This window comes from Bombus affinis, chromosome 1 (assembly GCF_024516045.1).
Source record: "Bombus affinis isolate iyBomAffi1 chromosome 1, iyBomAffi1.2, whole genome shotgun sequence".
NCBI classification, from domain to species: domain Eukaryota; kingdom Metazoa; phylum Arthropoda; class Insecta; order Hymenoptera; family Apidae; genus Bombus; species Bombus affinis.
Genome location: NC_066344.1, coordinates 19,773,095 through 19,791,859, shown reverse-complemented (window position 1 = coordinate 19,791,859; position 18,765 = coordinate 19,773,095). Strand labels below are relative to the sequence as shown.

The 18,765-nt window shown below is 29.6% G+C and overlaps 1 protein-coding gene and 1 long non-coding RNA gene across 5 annotated transcripts in view; both read left to right on the top strand.

Annotated features, from left to right (window-relative positions):
- Positions 1-15,317, top strand: part of LOC126918292 (uncharacterized) — a 263,782-nt gene extending 248,465 nt beyond the window's left edge. Inside the window, exon 2 of the long non-coding RNA XR_007711301.1 lies at positions 15,138-15,317. This is a non-coding gene — a long non-coding RNA (uncharacterized LOC126918292). The remainder of the gene's footprint in view (positions 1-15,137) is intronic.
- Positions 1-18,765, top strand: part of LOC126917799 (forkhead box protein O) — a 339,440-nt gene that overhangs the window by 222,303 nt on the left and 98,372 nt on the right. For 3 of the 4 annotated variants that reach the window (XR_007711067.1, XR_007711064.1, XR_007711066.1), the window contains 4 exons: positions 951-1,066; positions 3,047-3,276; positions 4,572-4,904; positions 7,292-7,613. Coding sequence is in view for 1 of the 4 variants with exons in the window: in XM_050725096.1 (XP_050581053.1) it covers positions 951-1,066; positions 3,047-3,276; positions 4,572-4,904; positions 7,292-7,513 (901 nt within the window). In the remaining 3 variants the exon portion in view is untranslated. Of the gene's footprint in view, positions 1-950; positions 1,067-3,046; positions 3,277-4,571; positions 4,905-7,291; positions 7,962-18,765 lie in introns of those variants that run through there. The other variant, XM_050725096.1, reaches the window with a different exon arrangement.

Genomic DNA, 18,765 nt, shown 5'->3' with positions numbered 1-18,765 from the left:
AGGTTCAGGCTATATCCGCATCTATACTAATTAAAAATCTATACGGCTTTTTTGCTTCAGATGACTAGAAGGGTTGAAATCATGCACGCCAGGACACCCTTTCTTTTTGACCCCTTACTTTGTCATCTCATAACTTTGTGAATTTTGAGTTTTTCGGTTAATTTTTAAAATATCAATAAACAAATGATAAAAAAAATAGATAGTAAAAATATTTTTTGCTTCGTTTGTACAGAGCTTCAAAATCCGCCCGAAATTCATGCCTCTAGACTAGAACACCCCTTTAAAGTATTTAATGATTGCTTGTATAAAAGTACTTCAAATACTAAAATAATTAACATAGTAATGAATAATGCACTAAATTTTCCAATAATTTTAGATACATACACACATATCGCAAAATCTAATATTTTTGCTGTATCTTGAAAGAAATCTGTTTTTTGTAACAAATAATTCTTCTACTAAATATTCAGAACTTTTTCGTATTATTTACATAAACTTTGATCGTGTTTCTGATTCATGTAGCGTTTATATAAGTTCTATAATTTCTATAAAGTATCGTAATTCGTAGATTTAAAAAAGCAACATGTAAGATATTTACGTTTATCAGTAACATCTATGTATTTTCTCATTGTTTGACTCTTAATGGATTAAATAATTTAATTATGTTATAAGGAATATAGCAAGAATAATAATATGAAGAAATATAACAGAGATATTGATACTAAAACATAATAATAGAAATATATATAAATATTATTTGTCCTATGTTGTCCATTGCAATTGTCACAAATAATGTTGTTATTGAGTAATATTCCTCCAAACATGACATTGAAAAGGGAATAAACTTATTACATAATCTAATATTCGTGGCCTCTTTCACTATCTTGCGTATTAGTTTATACTTTGATATCTGCACATTTAAAATACATTTGAACTATTTTTTATTCGAGTCCTCGAGCTTCAAGCAATGCCTCATCCTGTGGTCGATTAAGTCCAATCCCGGCGATCCCTGGGAAACCGGAATGGACACCAACATACACACCCTCTTATAGCCCAGAACAATTAGGTACGCACTACAATTTCATATATGTTTCTCTTTTTCTTTCGCCAGCGTTTACAGTAGCCGTATTATTTTTTTGTCTTTTCTACTGCATTTTTAATACACGCCTAGCATGATTGAGATGTCGAAAGTTTGGTACGCGAAGCTTAGATAGCTCAGCGCTTTCTTACGAGTTAGACAGTAATTTCAGTCAATTTTGTATTTTGATTATAATCCCAGTATACTGTATCTTTTATGATTATATGAAAGTAGAGGCTACAAGTTTTGGTTGTTCAAGGTTATTGAGTAATCGGTTTTATCACAATATTTGACAGTTGTCTATACTTTTATTACATATTTGCTTTATATAGATATATGAATACTGTAATATATTGTTAACTGCACAAATTACACTTAATTAGTAAGAATTGGTAAGAATTCCAGTTGACTCGTAAAGACATTTTTGTAAAGTCATATTAATAAACGATTTTAGATTTGAAATAAAATTTTCAGAGATATCAAAAAACACCGTACAGTAACATTTTTAAATAATTGAATAATTTGAGAATATAGTGACGTATAAAAAGTAATGTAAAAATTTAGTATATAGTGAAAAATATCATATACAATATGGTTAATTATTATTCCATAGATACAGATCTCATACTTCACTTCGCATTCATTGTAAATATTAAGCAAATGTACGTTGCTATCGTTATATAATTCTTTATTACAATGACGAACATTTCCTTAATTTATATTGATTATAATTGTGTATATCTTAAATTAGAATTATTGAAGCAATGTCGGTCAACTTTTGAAATCATGTAAATTATTGTCAATACAAATTTACACAAATATATTCGCAGATATAAATAAAACGGAAATGTGTATACCTTCCTTCATAAATACTAGAACATTTATAAATATTAGAAGAAAACAAGGTGAATTTGACAAATCATCAGAAAATAACGAAATCGCGTTTACAACCTTAAGCTGCAGAAAATCATATGTTCGATATATCATGAAAAATGTTAGCAATTATATAAATTCTTGCAAATGGTTCGCACAATATTTTTCACGTATTTTTGTACAAACCATTATCTTGTGCAAATATAAAATTCTAACAGTTTAATTATTTCCCTAATAATCGGAAAGAATTATCACGTCTTGCATGAGACTGCCAGTGTCCCCTTGCACAATTCAGCTAATATTATTAGGAAAATGTTACATAACACAAATCGAACTTTCTTGTGTAACAATAACAATGTTAGTAATGATATATCAAATAGAAGTTTACAACTAAATTTTACAAATTGGAAATTATCTAATTATCATCATCGCCTATTCCACGTAAACATAATATAACTTACAATGATTACGAAAAGTATTTGTGCATACACTTATTTTTTAACGAAGCGACTTTTTATCAATTTCTATATACATATATATTTCATTTCCACAATATCACATTTGTATTGTCATATGAAAACACCGTTAAATTTATTATACTTGAATCTAATTAATTATCATGTGAGTATTACAATAAATACAGTGATGTATAAATACTATTTGTAGATATTGTATAATTTATACGTTGCTAAATTACTAATATTATTCGTTGATAAATTATTGTGCAAGAGAGCCTAAATGTTTTAATATTTATGAACAGAAGTATAGATAATAGATGGTAATAGTAAAAAGAAGAAATATCTTATTAGAACCATAAATATTTACAATAGAAACTTAACAAATTCTCAATCATAAATCTATTAAACGACGAAGAATGAACTGTTGAGAAAATAGGAGTTACATCGTTTTCAAGCCATTTTCAGATAGCCAAAAATTACCAAAACTCGAGACTTCTATTTTGATTGACATAACATTATATTCCAATACCGCTTGCAACCAAAGCTCTGATGGTATAGCACAGCATGAAACGCACGTATAAAAGCGAGTAATAGACATACAATTAACACATTTTCTTTTCATTGAACACGACCATAGCCGGTAGCCTCGCGGAAACGATGAAACTGGAATCCTACCAAATGTACCAAACATCACCGCCCAGCCACCAGCAACAGACCGGACCGCCACCTTCCTATTACGAGACTCAATATCAGAGAAGTAATAGCCTGTCGACAGGATCGTCCTCCTTCGCTTTGCAGCCAACTCCTCAATCAGGAAATCAGCAAAGATGCCCGCTTCACGGTCTGCAACCGTGTGCCTGTCAAATGGTGAGTGAACAAAGAAGTCTGAAATGGCAAACTGCAAGTAACATACAGCCGCTGGGAAGGAACAAAGTGTAGTAGCAAAGCCTTTAACCCGACTCCCGTAATCCGTGAAAGGAGAAAAGACTGGATAATGCTGATTTAAAGGTTTTTTCGTTGATTGTTTTGATATGCATATCGTTCGTCGCAAATGGCATATCTAACAAAGGCAATAAACGTGGATTTTTGTCTACTTTTCGTAGTCTTTGTTTGATGACCAATTTGATATTCTTGAAGGTACTTGATTTATTTACCCAATGTTTAGAGTGGGAAATTTTAGTATATCATTTTCTAAATCTTTATACCTTTTATGCAAACTACGCATTATTAATTATATAATAATTAATAATTATTACTATTTTCATGTATAATAATATTTAAGAATATGTTAATATAGCGTTTGAATACTTTAACTCTTTGAACATGAAACTACAGGAAAAATTAAAAATTTCTTTTAATGAAAATTTAACATATTTTTGTTGCACTTAGATGACGGGAGATTTTTTTCGTAAAGTTTATTTCAATCTGGAAAGATTTCCAATCTATTTCTGAAAAGTAATCTCATTACTTTAATTTTAATTTCCAATTCTACAACAAGAACGAGAACATTAATACATTGAATACATTAAATCTCCTAACTATTTAATACAATGTATTGTTTGCTTTGTAACAAAATGATAGGAATTGAATATCTACAATTAAAAAATATCAGAATTGGTCTTATCTGTTACAATTCAATTTTATAAGCATGTATCAATGCTGTTTTTACACTAATTATTCATTCCTTACCTTTAATTAAAATCAGTTTTCCAATATTTGCTCCTATAAGAAATAGATAATCTAACACATTGATGTAATTAAATGATTCAATAACGTAATAAACAAAACACGCTTTCAAATGTAAGTTTCAGGCTTTTTCTACTCTTCGAAGGACATACTTTTATTAAGCAAGATCTAACTAGTAAATCTCTCTTCGCTCACACTGTCATCAGTAATAACTTCATAAGTGCAGTTAGTGTGACGTTGAAACCTATACAAAAAAATTTATGTAATAAATTATTCTGACCTATTGAAATTAGATTTTATAAACATACATCAATACTATTATTTTCAAATGTATCATTCAGATACATTTGGTATCTTTCATTTGAAACTAATTTTACAAAGTTTGTCATTATATAAAAACAAAGAACTTCACACTCTCTCGTTGTCAAATAATTCTATTTTCAACGGTTATATTTTTTTTCTTCGAAAAATATCAGAACTTGAGTCCAGTGGCTGGAATGTCGCCGTCATATCAGCAGAGTGAACCAAGTCCCACGGCATTAGGAAGCAATCAGCAGCAAACTCTTCAATACATGATGCAGACGCAACAGTGCCAGCAGCAACAACAACAGCAACAACAACAGCAACAACAACAGTCGCAAACAGGAGCAACGGGATCCAGTCCACCGCAAACACCCACACCATGTGGTTCAACACCGAGCACAATGATGGGACAATTGATGGGAGCTCTCAATAATTCGACCCTCCTTGACGATTTGAACATTAATATCGAATCGTTACACGGTGGATTCGATTGTAATGTGGAAGAGGTGTGTTTTATTGTATATTCTGCTTATTATTAGATCGCGGATGTTTATGCGTATAGAAGAAATTTCAGAGATACACAGAATGCATATAATCTGTAAAAACACATAAAATATTCAAAAGGTGACATTTATCATGTTTAATAAGTATTATAAATCCCTGCTTAAGTTTCGTCTCTTTAATTAAATTCATAAAAATATAAATTTGCATAAACATCCGTAGTCTGCTTACTAGTATTAGAGGATGTATGTTCATGTAAATTGATGATTTCATATAAAACATGAGCTATGTCAATGTTTGTCTTCTTTCACGAAAGCGAAGAAATATTTTATTTTTACTACTGTATCTTTAACTCTGTTCAATAGATTTCAATATTATTTAAGAATATGCCCATAATATTATACAATTGCTGTGGGTATTATTTGAAACTATACCGTATAAGAATTATAGATATCCAATTAAATTATAAAGTTGTGGACTTTATAATTAACATTGTTTCTGAGCTAAATGTATCTAAATTAGGTTGCTAGAGCGAATGATGCACCCTTATTTCAATTGGACATTTTTCATTAAATAGATAAAAGAAGTAATCAATTGATACTTAAAGATATCAATCTTCTTCAAAATATCTTCTTCAATGCTGTTATCGTACGAAATCATGTCGGTATATGATTTATTGTCTGAAGAAACAATGATGATCCTATAATAAGTACTTTACTCTAAAGATTGCGAAAATAGCCTTGCTCGCTTAACAAGGTATTCTTGATAAAGTTATTGTGATGAGAAATAGTTTTGATTAGGATTATTTTCGTAGAACCAAAATTTTTGTTCAACAATGAAACAGGATATATATATAGAGAGTGAGTCTCCTAACGTGACGAAGTATACAACTCGTAATTTATTCGTTGTACGAAAACATATTTCAAACAGAAGTTGTATAATATATAGAAGGTCATACAGTGCCCTAATATATTTTTTCTTACCTTTCTTTTTTAACGAGATATTAGGGTCACCTTCAGTTTTTTAAATAGAATGTCTAATATTTTTTCTCAAATTCGGATAAATCGTCAAATTTTACACAAAGTGGAACTTAAAGTTAATAATTAATACTGAAATATCTTCAAATTAATAATCTTCTATTAAGAAATACGCTCAGCCAACGTTTTTTAACACAACTTTATTTATAATAGCAGGTCATACTTGTAAACCTGATCCTTAGAGTGAGCACCTTAGAGCGATTGTCTCAAAAACAACGTCTTGCTGGGAACCTTAAAACAAACCTCTCGCAAATACGAGAATACATATATGCCTTATTTTAATAAAAAAACTAGTCAAAAAATAATTGTTAATAACTCTGGCAATTCATACGATTTTAAATGATAAAAAGCAAGTATCATTAGTGATCAATGTAATATTTGTAAAATTATTCACAAGAAAATAGTCAAGTATTGGAAACTTTACAGTTATATTAAAATATTTAAATTTTCAAGTATTTTTTCTTTGTATTTCTTTAATTGATACTTACATGATCTTCTATAATTTGTGAATGCTTAATTTTAATTCATTTTAAATTTTCCAATAATATTTACTTAATACTTGATAATCTTATTTGATTAACAGGAAAGCGTAATAGCTTTCAGAAGATAATATTATGCAAATAAATTTAAAATTAATTACGCAAACTAATGAAATTTCATATTTAATTTCTGTATGAATTTTTGAAGTATCTTATACACAGTTATTGTGAAATAAGAAAATTAATGTGACAAAGAATTTTATTTTCATACATTTATTACTCTGTTAATTATTAGTTGTATGTTTACTCTGTTGATTGTATTTTTTTATTACCAAGCAGCAATTTAATTATGAATTTTTAATTATATTTATATAAACATAACACATTTCACAGGATAATTAAATTAGTAATATGATCTATATTTTTAGAAAAATAATGTATATTGTGTCTATTCATTGATATATTGTAAACATATTTTCGAATTTAATTCTTACATCTTTATTCTTTCATTAAAACGTCAAATCGTCTTCTCTTAGTACCTAATTGTCATGTCATCAGCTATTGTGAACATTTCGTGCTGTATATTTAAGATCTCAATCGTGTTAAAACATAATCGCTTCTGCACGAAACAGTATATTTTCAACTCTATCTGATTAAGTTTTCCGGAAAATGTCTTCATATCAGTTCATTAGTCCAGCTACTCGATGCGTCAAAGCTGACCAAATCAATGAATATTTCTTATTACGGACAAATAAAAAGTCATTTTAAAGAAATGTTTTAATTGATTACAATTATACTAAGGGGGTAATGAAAAGTAAATTATACGAAACTTATAATTATTGGTTTATACTAATCTTGAACATTGAACAATTTCAGGTAATCAAACACGAATTGTCAATGGACGGGACGTTAGACTTTAACTTCCAGCAAGGTGTGATGGGCACGGCTGCGATCCAAGTGAGCGACAGTAACGTTGGTCAGAACGGTACCGTGTCCCAAAACAACGTGGTTGGCACGACGGCTGGAAACGCGCCCGCAGGAGTTTACGTGAGCACCAACGCGGCGACTCCTGCTGCTTCTCCCTCTTGGGTTCACTAGCAGTGGACCCCACTGCCCTCGACACCCCCGTCGTCCCTGTCATCGTCATTACTAGACGGACAAGAGAATTTCCACGGACAGCCCGAGGGACAGTTCATCGGTGAGTCAAGTATCATTTATTTCAAAGAATTATACAGATCAGTTCTGTGATACGTCGAACATGAGGAATGGTAAAAAATTACTAGGAATTTTCTATTAAAAACATTTAAAAAAGGTAGATTTTTTTAGAATATCTAGCACAAATGACACTTGTACCGCCTATGAGATAAACACTAGCTATTTCTTTCATAATACTTTCATTTTTAACTTGTTAATGGGATCTTAACGCCTCTACGTTTTTTGGATTATTTTCGAATTAAATTTTTGTATCATTAGAAAATTTAAGATTAAAGAAAATAAGAATTAATTATTAATATGCATATTAATATGCAATTTTACGTTAAACGTTTTATTAACATGCCAAAAGTCCAGCTTTCTATTAAAGTGAGATCTAGATTTCAATAAAATCTTTAGTCTTTAAAAGTGAATAAAGATAAATTTCAGTTGTGTATGTCAATTTAGATCCTTATGAATTTCAATGCGATATAAATTATTTTTAGTAGGAATGAAAATTTTTAACTTTTTATTTTTAGCATGTAAAAGAATGGTGGACTTCGAAATTATTATGTCTAAGATATTGTGCCCGGTTAATAGGCTAATAAAGATATACATTTTTTTATTGTTATGGGCTTATCGCCATTTATTCTTATCAATAGTCACAAAATGATGTGACTACGCATCAAGAAATTATTTAGAGGCGTGAAGATGAAATAGGTTAATAGTTGGAATAGTATTGTTAAAAATTAATTAAAAGTATTTTTTAAGAGAGAACACAATTCTTTCGTAGTATTTTTTATCAATCTTCATATGCAAACAATATTTTATTGGTCACATAGAGAAATTTAACGGAGTTATATGACAACTTTGCATAAATTTTTATCCATAAAAACGTATAAAAATAATTGAAAGATGAAGAGGAAAGGAAAAAAAACCAAGTATATCGTACAATAATGTAAATTACTTGAGATCATTAAAAATATGTACATGCTAAATAGTTTGGTTAGTTAATGCGTTAATGACTTTTACTTTTGTCTTTTTCCCTATCCTTGCTCAATCTTGAAATCTGTTGTGTAGATAAGAAATTCAGTTTTATAAGCTTATCAGTTAAATAGTGATTTAATAAAGAAACAAAATGCAGTAAAATAAGAAAAATGTTCCCCAAGACATTTGAAAATGTAATTTTGTATATCAAATTAATTTCAAGTATCACATACTAAAGATGGTTTGATTGGTGAATTGAAAGATATATTATTAATTTGAAACCTTAATATCAATTAATACAATTTTAAATAAAGTAAGCGTCTATTTATAAATACATATGTTTTAATTATATTAATAAACTATACACTAGAAATATATAAGAATTATAGAAATAGTAATTTGTACGCGTAAATTCAATTTTTGCGATGTTTGTCTTTGTTTTAAAAAAGTAAAATGCATGTGGGGATGTATGTTTATTTGTAGTCTCGTTATGAATATTTACCACGTTTATACCTAATATTTGTAAAAATAATAACCTACCTGTATATTGAATTCTTTGCAAACGATTAAAGCATATTTGATTTTAACTTTTAAAGCGCGAGAAATACAAACTAATTTTTGTAAAATATTGTCAAATTTTATTTTCTATAAATTAAAGGCATCTATAGAAATAAATTATTTTGTATTGATGATTATAATTTGTGGAATAAATATTTCCTTCCTGTTTTCATCGTTTTTATAACAAATTATACTTGTTTAGTGTAACTAATACAATAACCATCGATTATAAAAATCTGTATTCAAAGTTATCTTATTGTCAATAATTCAAATTCATGAATTCATGCCAGATAGAAAAATCAATATTTAAGGATGAACAATTTCAATAAAAAGCAGAAACGTCTCATTTGTATGCTATAACATATTTTTATGAATAATAACTGTAATATTTATTTCACTTATAATACTATATTTTACACTATAAATCATATCTGCTCTAACGAAAATACAGTGGAGTTGAACATCGATTACATTATGTGGCATATACGTTATAAGACAATAACTATAATTAAAATAATATGATAAATCATATAAATAATGATAAATCAGATCACAATATAATTTTATGACAACTTTATCATATGACAGGTTCAGGAAGAGGTCAGCGACAGAAGTTTCATTCATTACTAACTTTCAATCGAAATTTTAGCCTCAAGAGAACTATTAAAGACATGCTATTAGAAAATCATTATAGAATAATCTGTTTTAGCTTCTTGGAGAAGAACGAAGCTAGACAGTAACATATAATCATTAAAAGATTATCAATGAAGAAATTATCTCTAATCAGTTTTTCTGACCTATATGTCTGAAAGGATATGTTATCTATAAGGTAGTTAGATGGAAAGTTTTGTGTGAGATTTTCGAAGTAAAAGAAACGACTCTTTTAATTAAAATTTATTAATTTTATATGTTTATTAAATTTACTAATATTCAGTGTAACATCTTTTATTATTTGAGACTATATGTCGAAACATTGATTTAATCTGAGGCTATACAATTTTTCGTTTTTGTTTATTAAAATATTTTTCCATTACTTATATACTTAATTCTCAGAGCTAATATTGTGCTTTTTCCCTAAACTGTTTTTTTTTTAACTTTATAATTTGATCAAATGATAATTGGACGGCACAATATCAGGACGGTATGGAGGATAATTACTATTATCCATTAATTTTTAAATGAAATGTTTAAAATCTCAACAATAAATTTTCTTACAATAGATACTTTCTGTAACTTACATTTTAATTCTCTAAATTCTCTAATTAAGAGCGCAATTTTGCAGGTCATGAATGCTAAGAAATTCTGCTGCATAACAGTAACAAGTTCATATTTATATCTAAGACAACATAACAAATAAATAAGAGCGAATTTGATAAAATATGCCTATTGCAGGCAAAATTGCAAAAATTGTTTGTGCAACAGAAACTCCCAAGCTACAACTTCTCACCTGATTATCCGAGCTGTATGGAATAGAGCATCATTCGTTTTCATATGAGATACATATTTATTATATTCATTTATGTTAGATTATTTTCTAAATATCAATATTAAACGGGAACAGGAAATTTTTTGGTAAAAATTTAACAGTTTCTGTTTTTCTACTTCTTTTTTTCTTTTAATTTCTATTCTCATTTTCCAAATACAAGAAACCATTACCAAATTCTCTATTAATGATCATTTTATTAATAAGTATCTTGATAATCGAAATTCCAATGTATCATCAATTAAGAAAGTACTATTCATAAACGCTCACTTTATATATGTTTAGGAAAATTTACATTTTAAACTGACTTTCTAATCAATCTCATTCACAAAACTTATTATAACACTCACAGAAATTTAAGGAAACCTGGAAAGTTATTGAGAAATCGTCATAATCTTTAATAATTGTTACATATCTCGTTTGAAATAATAACACGATACATTATAATAGTAATTTAATAAATTTTTTGGTGTAATAAAATTAATTCTTTCGTTCTGCATACCTGTCATATTTTTCAATCATTGCTTTGATCAATTTTGATATTTATATTTTTATAGTTACTATTATCCGATACCATTTATTGTCATCACAAAAATGATTGCACAATGCAAATTCAAATGCCGAATAAATTTTTTGAAGTTTCTTATCTAATCTATCTCGAATTTTTTTCAAATAATAATGTAGTGGCTAACATATACATATTATTATAATTCTTACACATAGTTTTAACAAATTTTTACGATCTGTATATGTGTACTGAATAACAACTGCACCCAAATTCTGATTCATTAATTTCTTCCTTGATAATCTGAATTAATTATCACATTTTGTATAAAACTAGTAGGTGTGCTAATACTTGTGAAGAAGTGTACATTGCTGTACATACGTCCATGTGCTTAAATGTTCCTTCGTTTTCCGCAATTTCTTCGCACATAGAGATTTTGCAATAGGAAAATACTAAATTACCCAATCATATGTTTGCATGTTCATGTATTTCTTCCCTTTTTCCTTTCTATCGACCGAAATCTTCGCTAATGTGTGTAGTTCGAAGTCGGTCCAATAACGACATGTAGCGAGCAGCGGTTGTGGATAACGTTGATCGCCGTATAGGTAAAATAATATTTGCACAACCGTGCCATAACAATGCTCACCGGTACAGTATTTAATAAATCGCTTCCTCGTACCTTGTCCTCTCTGCGGCCAACGCGCTCACCCTTTTTATATGATGTTTCGTACGTGCCACCACATTTATATAGCACCGCGTATCCACCTGTGTTTTGTCCAAAATCGGTATTGACTTGGGCTCGATAACAATTACATTTCGCTCGCCGTCGAATTATGTCGAAAACATTTGTACACGTGCATGGAAAAAATGTGTAAACAAACCGTTTAACTTTTTCTGTTAGACGATGCTTTGCTGTTCGCAAAAAACATTTCGCGATACATTTTGGATCGAAGAAACTTTTTACGTGATTGAAAAGCATCAAGGAATACGTAGAAACAATTTTCTATTTGATTTTTATAGTTAGCAACACCTTTTACCGCTTCACAACCACGGACGAGATATTTCATGACACGATATTGTTCATACTATGCCACGAACGAATCATCTCGCGACACAATATCGTTCGTACTACGTTACGGACGAGATATCTCGTGTGTTAGTTTATTAGGACGAGAGTTGTAATTACAGAAAGACAGAGTCACGGGATATCTCATCCGTGGCGTAGTACGAATGATATTGTGTCGCGGGATAACTCATCCGTAGCATCGTACATACAAACGATATTGTGTCGCGGAATAACTCGTCTGTGCCCTCGTACGTACGAACGATATTGTGTCGCGGGATATCTTGTCCATGCTTCTGAAGCAGTTAAGAGAGCTTTACTCCATACATTCAAATACGTAGGTGCTTACTAAAATAACAAAATGTGGTTCAGAAAGATGTTCACCTCTTTCATTATGTCACATTGAATATATATGGCGCGCGAAAGTATTTGAGTGCTTACATTATTCCCATTACGTGAAACTTTTTGAAATTTCGTTAGGACTGAAATGAGATACAATTATTGTCATTATAGTAGTATTTGAAACCGACTCGAGAATGTATGTACAAGTTATAAGACATTTACTGCGAACATACATTTAATAAAAAGTTATTGTATATTCACTACGAATAGTAGCATTAAACATACAATTACTGATAAAAGTAGTCTCACTAAATATTATGGCTTATTGATATAGCGAGTAATTGACTGTTCAAATACATACTTTGATAGTCTTTGCGAAGTATATTTCAATGAATATATTACGTCTCCTAATTTCTGTATATGCATTTTCAAATACGCCTCTGATTTTACCAATATAATTACCATAGTCGTGTCTCGTTATACTACTAGTGAAATTTCAAAGTGTTTTGTATAATATATACATCAAAAGTTTCTAAAAGTGTACAAACACCACCGTGACTTTGTATGATGTATGATGTAAAGATACTTGTAAGGCGTAATTCTTTTGTATGGAGTTGTGTCAAAGCGTGTATTAGATGTAAAGGGAAGTCCTGTAACCCCATAGGAGAGACAATAAAGAAGAAAGTCCCTATTATTTGATTATAAAGAAAGTTTTTATTTTTCAACAAATGTATCATTTATCTTCCTAAAAAATGGTAATACATAATTTCTAGTATTCTTATATAGACATATTATCAATTAGTTGCAAAAACGATTACTAAATAATGTAGATATCGCCATTTAAGAACTTTAATTTTAAAACTTTGTATAAATCCACCATTAGCTTTACTTAAGCTAGTAAATATCTAACTTACTTTTTCGCCTCGCTTAAATTTTGCTAAACAATATGTTGTTCCAAATCAAAAACGCTATGTAAGAGATATATAAATCATATGAAAATAAAATTTGTGTCTTCTCTTATTAAATAAAACAAATATAACTTATAAATTATTCATCTTCATAATATTAGACACATTGAGTTCATTCTTTATGTCTTCCTATCAAGCCAATTTAATTATCACTAGATACTCTGCTTTTAATAAGAAGCGAGAATGCTTTATAAAAGAACAGGATACTTTGAGAAATACCATGGAAGTTTCCAAAATTTAGGATTCATTCTATTCATTCTATCCATACAGTTCGCACAATCGTTGGCGATTAATCAGTGATTCAAGATTAAGAGCGTAATATCTGAGGAAAGGTGGTTAAACACATGGGGTGCGAAAAATACGACTGATTTTCGCGAACGATCTGTACTCTGGGCTCCATTCAGCTAGGTTCATCGAGAATGCCGAAATGAAAAAAAAAGGTGAAAAAGAGCCAACGAATTGTAATTCTGATTTGCGAATATCGAGCACTAATAAGTTGATTCGCGTTAATCGGGCTGGTTTTAAACGAGCGTTCGTATAATTCCGAAAATCATGACACATTGGGGGCTTATGTTACGATCAACTCTGCCGCTTTTTACTCGGAACACGTACGCTGATTGCGCATCGGAATTTGTTGCGATTTTGTTTTTGTAACCCACCGTGATTTCGTCGCGCATAGAGGCTCGAAAACGCGCCAGTGTTGTTCGTTGACACGTAAAATAGGAGGATTAAAAACTCATTTTTCTGCATAACCGTCCTTTTCTCTTACTGATTAGAGAGAAGAAAGGTATAACATGATTTCTTGATGAAATCGTTTCTTGTTACTCGTCGCTATGCGTTAACACAATTTTTTATTCGGTCGATACACGTGCCGCCTTTTAATCTCCGACATGCACAAGTGTGCGGTGTAATTATAGCATTCTGCGTCTGCTTGTCGCGTTAATGGATACGAAAGTAATGTTCTCGCCATCCTTTTGTTTAGGAACAATACTTTGCCGTGCAGACTTTGCCTGCGGTAAAGAAGCAGAACATGACCTGCCTTCTTTTTCTACTGGCTATCTTAAAAGATTACTTTTTCTTCTTATTCAAAGATTAACTTTGCATAAACAACATGGCTATTAATGACGGAAAGAGGCGCCATTACATATTTTTTAAAAGATTTTAAATTGTGAACTTTCACTTATATCGCGTTGTATGTTATTTTTGATCCTTTTAATTAATTATGGATAAGATGAAAATATTTAAATGAATATACTGTATACCTACTTATACAGCCGAACGTTATTACATTACATCCTGAAAGAAGTATTCTCTGATTCGTGGTCATTTAGTATCCGCTTTAAAACAAACGAAGAACACGTTGAATTTATCTATAAAGTATAAAACTGAGTGAAGAATATAGAAACTATCTCCCCTGAATTTGTTGGAGATAAGGACATTTTCTCGACTTCCATCTGCCTTAGTGTATAAGTTTATTCGTTTTCGGAAGGATTTTTCTACCCTGTTCAGTGTTGTAGCTGATAGATTTTGATGCGTATAAACAATCCTACGTTTCATATCTTCAAGTGCTGTTGGTTCAACTTGATAAATATGATTCTTTAACCCTTTGAGTGCTGTGGGCGTAGGTGTCTGGCGAAAGCTATCGGTGTGGACTAAGGACATATATATGCGTTTTCTGTAAGTGCCCGGCGTGGACTAAGGACGCATGTATGGGTTTTTCAATTTTTCCGAACACCTACGCAGAAGTAATACTATTACGTTTGTGTGAAATAAATATAAATGCATTCCTTACGGCAGTAAACAAAGGCCAATAGTGCCTCGTTATTGTTGAAGTGGTCACCACTTGTAAGAAAACTCTACATCTGGTTTTTTTTAGTTTTCTCAAGCACTGAATTTTTCACACACAACTAAATTATTAACTTGTGTTATATTTACTAAATTTAGTTTTCTAGTTTATTGTTTTCTAGTTTATTACCCAAATTCTAGTTAACTGTAAATTTCAATGTTTATAATAAATAATTAAAAATAACTAAAAAATAATGCTCTTGAATCATTTAATCTCGTGAAAAAGAATTACTATAATTTATTACGATTTGCGCCTTGAATAGTCAATCAACAGAGTTCAGTCTAACGAAAAAGTATTCCGTCCACAGCGATCGTCAGCGCTAGACACGTCCGTACAGACCGCATAGACCGCGAGTATTCAGCACTCAAAGGGTTTTAAATAGCCCCATATAAAACAATCTACCAAATGAAAACGGATAAACTTGTGCACTAATGAGAATGTGATCGAGATGATCTCAATGGCCGAGAATTCAAATAGCTTTTACAATAGAAACCATATCAGTGCAGTGAAACACACACATACAAACAAAATCTGCTCTCTTTAGAGCCAATATGATGTACAAGGTCCGAACGCGTAATCATTTTGCAATGTATATATTATTGCCCTAATATCGGCGGTATTTCAAATTTGTATTTAGGTAGAGTTCTAAAAATATACGACGTCAACCGCAAGATGATATATTATACTTAAAAATATAGGTTCCAATTTAAAAATTCAAAGTTACTCTATGAAAGATTTTAGTGTCATCACAAGGTCAAATACGTGACAGTACAATCTGTGCCGCTCAATGTGCCATAACTATCGTTTGAAACAATTTATTATATTTCTCGTATTTTTCGAGATATCTGCTTTGGAAGATTCAAATGAGACATCCTGTATATTGATATGCCGCTACTTGCACTCATATTTGGCTATTTGGCCATTGTTTAAAACAGAATAACTTTTTTAAAGATTGGACCGAACGATTTGAGCTTCTTTGAGAACTTAAAAGGATTAGTTTACTAGACCATGTGTAAGAATAATTTTGAAAAAACTATAATTAGTCGGAATCGCAAAGAAAATAGCAAAGATAATAATAAAAATAATAGTAAAAAAATTACATTTTACAACCTTTTTATTTGAACCTGAAAATTTAAACAATACGTTTTGTTGACTAGTGTTAGTTGTATACATACTGAAAATTTCATCGAAACCGATTGATACAGAAATAAGTAGGTATCGAAATACTTAAGAATTTAAATTTATTACAGTTCTAAACCGAAAGTCGTGAAAAACTGCAATTTTCAGCATTTTTAATAACTCTAGTTCATAACAACGTTAACCGATTTCGATGAAATTTTCAACATGTAAGTATAATTGACATAAATCTACAAAACGCATTGTTTAAATTTATGAAAATTGAATTGCAGACAGATACAAACTTTGTAAAAAGACAACCTTTATTATTTTGTTTGCGATTCCTACATTTTTTATTTATTTTCTTATCTACAATAACATCCTATTAATTGTTTACTCATACCCAGTCGGTAGTTAGCCAAGTATAAGCATACTTAACAAATTTTCAAACTTGAATTTCTCAAAAACCAAATTTCAGAGAACAAAATTTTGTTCTATATTTTTTTCTTAGTTTCTTTTCATAAGCAATCACCTGGTGCCCACTTCTACATAACATTTTGTATGTCAGGAAGAACTGCCTGTTTCCATTGTTTCCCATATAATCGCTAGTTCATTGTTCGTCTTTCTTATCAGTTTATCCATAAATAAATTACTATAGGTGGTAATTATTATGAAACTTTGGTAAATTATAAGAATAATTAAAATTAAGAAAATGTGTCTTTCGCGATTTGTAGACCGCGTGGACATGTTAAATTATGAATGTAGGTGTGAAATAATATTACGAAGGATAATGACAGAAGACTGAAAAGGATGTACTACTCTTTCAAGTGTGAATACAAAATAATAATAAAAAATAATAAAACATTAGCACTAATCCTATATAAAATATACACTAAATAAAATCTACATTTAATAAAAATATTACAAGTTTAATTTTTAAATATTTTAATATCTATTTTAAGTAAACAAACTTGTTTCATAAAATTAAGGATTAATTATTTTGAGTATTAAATTATAATATTGATAGATTATTTGGCTATTTGTATCCTAAAGTTAACATATTGGAAGTGAATTCGATTTATACCAAAACTAAGTTGTATCAATATACTTTTTTACCTAATAATACGTAATACTTTTACACACGAATTTTAAACGTCGCATATGATATTACAAAAGTGCCATTATTCTAATTGAACGTGTTACAGCTTTCGCAGTATTCGCCCTCGTGATCCGTATTATACGCTCTCGTTTCGTATATTTCAAAAATTATTTGCGCAGTTAATTCTGAATATATTTATTCAGGTATAATATTGGAATAAAAAATCATTCGATTGAAGACAAATAATGAAAGAACTAAAATAAACAAATTATTTTTCCTGTCGCATACGTTTCAGTAGATTTTGATTAAAGAGAATAATTTAAGATCTGAGTTATCGTGTTGAAATGATTGCATTCAAAAAATGATTAAGCTTTAAATACAATAAAGTTTAATTCACTGTATGAAAATAAATTGAAAATGTGGTATGATTTTATTTGTTGCTTTGTCTTCAAATAAAAGCAGATGGACCTTAGGATATCGTTCGTTATATTTGATTCGAACGAATACGACTTTTCTATGATTTATCTATGATTTCATATCTAATGACATGTTACACATAACATATCATTAGTATGAAAAAGTTAATACTTATAAAATTTCAAATCTTGGGCCTATTTCAATCTTATTTTACATATATTTGGATTTTTTATTTTGTTCTTATGAAAATGATTTTATTTAACTATTTTTCAAGCTAATTATGTTTTAAGGATAAAAGTAATTACGGGTAAAATGAATGATTATATGTATAATAAAAGCATTGAGTACTTTTACTCATCCAATATAGTTCATAATTAAATTTTGTCAGGAAAATACATATATCGATATAAAGTGATATATAGTACAATAGAATTCAATTTATCTAAACAAAATTTTCATTAATAGCCGATTTACAGAATTTTTGCTGGATGAATTCGTTTCTCTGAACCTGAACTCCTGTTATATGAACGAAAAATTGTAGGTAGTGGGGATAATTAGTGAGCTCCTATTATGTGAATTCCAATTATATGAATTGTTTGGACAAATTCAGATAAATGGAGTTTTACTGTATAAGAAAGAGAAAGAAAGTGAAAAAAAAGAATATTGTTTATTGTTAAATAAAATTTTACAACCGTTTGGTAATTGATTTACCGTGATTTAGAAATCAAAATTTCATATTACTATCCTTCTGAAGTAACAGAACAGGAAAAGTAAT